This window comes from Sinocyclocheilus rhinocerous, unplaced genomic scaffold (assembly GCF_001515625.1).
Source record: "Sinocyclocheilus rhinocerous isolate Xijiao unplaced genomic scaffold, SAMN03320098_v1.1 scaffold293, whole genome shotgun sequence".
Taxonomy (NCBI): Eukaryota; Metazoa; Chordata; class Actinopteri; order Cypriniformes; family Cyprinidae; genus Sinocyclocheilus; species Sinocyclocheilus rhinocerous.
Genome location: NW_015643297.1, coordinates 537,190 through 537,777, shown reverse-complemented (window position 1 = coordinate 537,777; position 588 = coordinate 537,190). Strand labels below are relative to the sequence as shown.

Below are 588 nucleotides of genomic sequence, written 5' to 3'. Positions count from 1 at the left end.
CCCTTTATTATGTCAATCTTAACCTTGGTTAAGTTTCTATATAGAGATATGTGGTCACCGAGGTTTTCATATTTAAACCATTTTTACATAGAAAAACACCTAAAAATTCCAAAAGAGTGTGTTTGTATGAAATATTATGCAAATAATTCCACTGGGAAACATCACATGTGATAAACTTTGTGTAATCTACATATTATCCATGATTTGTGTGCTCTTACTAACAGGAAGTGTGGGTGTGGCTACTGTCAGCATGTTGGAATCGGCCTGTCGGGACGGATATCTGACAGTCAGGTCGGAACCTCGAGAACCCAAGCACCTGCTTCCCAAGAGAGAGAAAACCTGCAGCGACCAGGAGACCAACTTGACCGTGGGCCAGTACGTGTTGTGTCGCTGGTCTGACGGCCTTTACTACCTGGGCAAGATCCAGAGAGTGAGTTAATGATACTGTAGACCAGTGGTCTTCACTATTTTTTTCATGGGAGCCGCACTGATAGGGCAAAGTCAATCGGAGAGCCACTTTTACCGCGAAGTATCAAAAGTTACATCCAGTCATAAATAGCATGTCTTTTTATCAATCTGTCATATGCA

The 588-nt window shown here is 42.0% G+C and overlaps 1 protein-coding gene across 1 annotated transcript in view; it reads left to right on the top strand.

Annotated features, from left to right (window-relative positions):
• Nucleotides 1–229: 229 nt before the first annotated feature.
• The window catches only part of LOC107757290 (PHD finger protein 19-like), a 22,682-nt gene continuing 22,323 nt past the window's right edge, over nt 230–588 (top strand). Inside the window, exon 1 of the mRNA XM_016574732.1 lies at nt 230–430. Coding sequence (XP_016430218.1) covers nt 251–430 — 180 coding nt within the window. The 5' untranslated portion in view covers nt 230–250. The remainder of the gene's footprint in view (nt 431–588) is intronic.